Here is a 2,472-nt window from a genome sequence, read left to right as displayed (position 1 = left end):
AAATTATCTATCACTAGATTTGACTAACAAGTCAAAAAAATTATATTTAATTATTATTTTTAATTTACTTCTTATTGATCATAATTATCATTAATTTTATTATATATTTTTATTTTTTAATTATTAACTAAATGTTTAAAAATATTCTTGACTATTTTTTATTTTTAATAAAATATTTATTTTTGTTATTAATGTACAAAATCTTAATTAACTAAAATATAACGGACGAATGAAATATTATTTTTTGAAATAATACTGTATTGACAGGCGACAAATCAATTCCGCTTTAAATTTTTCTATCAATAAAAAGTCAAATATCATATAGTTTTAATTAACACATATATATAGTGTATTAGTTGAAACTATATGGTAACAATTTTATTTATAGGTTGTGCTATATGGACATCTTTTATGTATTGAAGGTGAAATATATACTTTGTCGACAATTATTTTTTGTTATAAAATGGAAAAGAACACCTTTTTTTTTTTTTATGATAGCTAATAATAATAATAATAATAATAATATTTTGTCATTTAAATTTTTTTTTTATTTTTTATTATTTTGTTATTTAAATTTATTCTAGTTTTATTTTCTAATAAAAATATATTATTTTTTTCTTATTTTTTACGTCGTTAAAATGAACATCATTTTAACGCCGGGAAACGTAATAAAATAGTACATTATTATTATCATTACAAAAGACAATCGGATAAAAAAAACAAAAAGACAACCTTAATTTGTGCTACAATGGGATAGTCCTCAGAACTCAGGCGGGGTGCTGTAATCCAGGAGCTCCTGAATCATCTGCTCAATATCCTCATCTTCCTCAGATTTCAACTCCCGACGGCCTCCCTCCGCCGCATTCCCCGGCGGCGGATGCGGCGGCGCCGGCGCCAGTTGTTTTTTTGCGACCATTTTCAGGGACGCCACGTGGCAGTCGTGCAACTTGGCCATTAGCGCGGCGGAGAGCAGCCGCGGCCCGCTCTGCTCAAAATTGGCCCTGGCCCGAGCCCGCGGCCCGCCCATGATCCTCGCCGCCTCGTCGTAGGCCGCCGCCGCGTCCTCCGCCGTCTCGAAGGTGCCCAGCCATATCCGCGTCTTCCTAAAAGGTGGGACCCGCCAATAAAACATTAATTAATTTAATTTAAATAATCTAGATAATAAATTAATTAATTAAGAGTTCACGGCGACGGCGACGGCGGCCGGCCGGCCGTGGGGGAATTTACTTACAGCAAGGGGTGGCGAATCTCGGAGACCCAAGAGCCCCAGTGGCGCTGCCGGACGCCGCGGTAGCGCCGCTGCGGCTGCGGCGGCGGCGGTGGTTGTCTGGGCATTAATTGTTGCTGGTTTGTACTGTAGTTAATTAATGCGCGGGAGATGTTGGGGAAAAGTCCTATGAAGGAATTTTGGGGTGTGTTGGGGTTTATGTAACCACAGATTGCGGCCTTCACCTGCCAATTTAATTAATTAATTAATATGCCTTTTTTCGACCCTATAAATTAAAAATACGTAGGTACTCTTTGCATTCTGGATATAGTATTTTTTTTTTTTTTTTTTTTTTTATAAGTTAGAAATCCGCAATTTCTATCCGGAAATCTGTGTAAATTTTTTATCGAATCTAATATTCTACAAATTAAATTTAACAAGACAAGTTAACTAGGCGAATTATATGTAACAAGTGGATCCGAAAACTTTTGAATTAATAATTTTACGGTCGCAAATTCACTATAAATATAAAAAATCGAAAGAAAAATATAATTGATAAATAATTTAAAATATATTAATAAAAATAGATATAATACAATACAAATAGTTGTATATTAAAATTAAGATAATAAATACCTTTAGTTTAAAAAAAATTAAAAAATATTGTACATTTAAAAAAATTAAAATATAATTAAAGTGTAAATATTAAAAATAAATAAATAACATAACATAAGATATGAGATGTACTGTATATATGATATATGAGACAGAAAAATAATTATTTTTTACTATATTTATTGTTATTTGAAGCTACACATAAGAAAATATGTATATTTGTAATTTGAGATCAAACACTGTTAAATAAAAATAATTGAGATAAATGCAAAATTTATGAAATTACAGATAATCTGATACAGTTTTAAAACATAAAAAATTTGGTAAAATTTTGTAAATTTAATGATGAATATTATGCAATTTTGCCTATAGATAATTAGAGAAAACATAGTCTAATTTTTTACTATGCACAATATTCATGATTTTTTTTTTAAAAAAAAATATATTATTTTTCTAATAAAATATTTATCTTTACTATTCCAAAACTCTTCAAAATAAAAATATTTTAAAAACTCCAATATAAACAGAGTCCTATAATGTATCTGTTTTATAAAATATAATTTGAAGAGATGTTTTTATATGAAGTATAAAAAATTATATATGTAATAAAAATAGTAAATATATTTAATATATTAATTTGTTTTAGAAAT

General features: G+C 29.1%; 1 protein-coding gene across 1 annotated transcript; it reads right to left on the bottom strand.

Moving 5' to 3' along the window:
* Positions 1 to 625: 625 nt before the first annotated feature.
* LOC127263118 (ethylene-responsive transcription factor ERF003-like) lies at positions 626 to 1,419 on the bottom strand. The gene is made up of 2 exons (XM_051292080.1): positions 1,232 to 1,419; positions 626 to 1,103 (listed from the first exon to the last, which is right to left on the bottom strand). The coding sequence occupies exons 1-2, from the start codon at positions 1,333 to 1,335 to the stop codon at positions 761 to 763; spliced, it is 447 nt and encodes a 148-aa protein (XP_051148037.1). The 5' UTR covers positions 1,336 to 1,419; the 3' UTR covers positions 626 to 760.
* Positions 1,420 to 2,472: the final 1,053 nt, after the last annotated feature.

Source organism: Andrographis paniculata, unplaced genomic scaffold (genome assembly GCF_009805555.1).
Source record: "Andrographis paniculata isolate CXL003 unplaced genomic scaffold, ASM980555v1 Contig66END, whole genome shotgun sequence".
NCBI lineage: Eukaryota > Viridiplantae > Streptophyta > Magnoliopsida > Lamiales > Acanthaceae > Andrographis > Andrographis paniculata.
The sequence above is the reverse complement of the archived record's forward strand: the minus strand, read 5'-3'. Positions and strand labels throughout refer to the sequence as shown.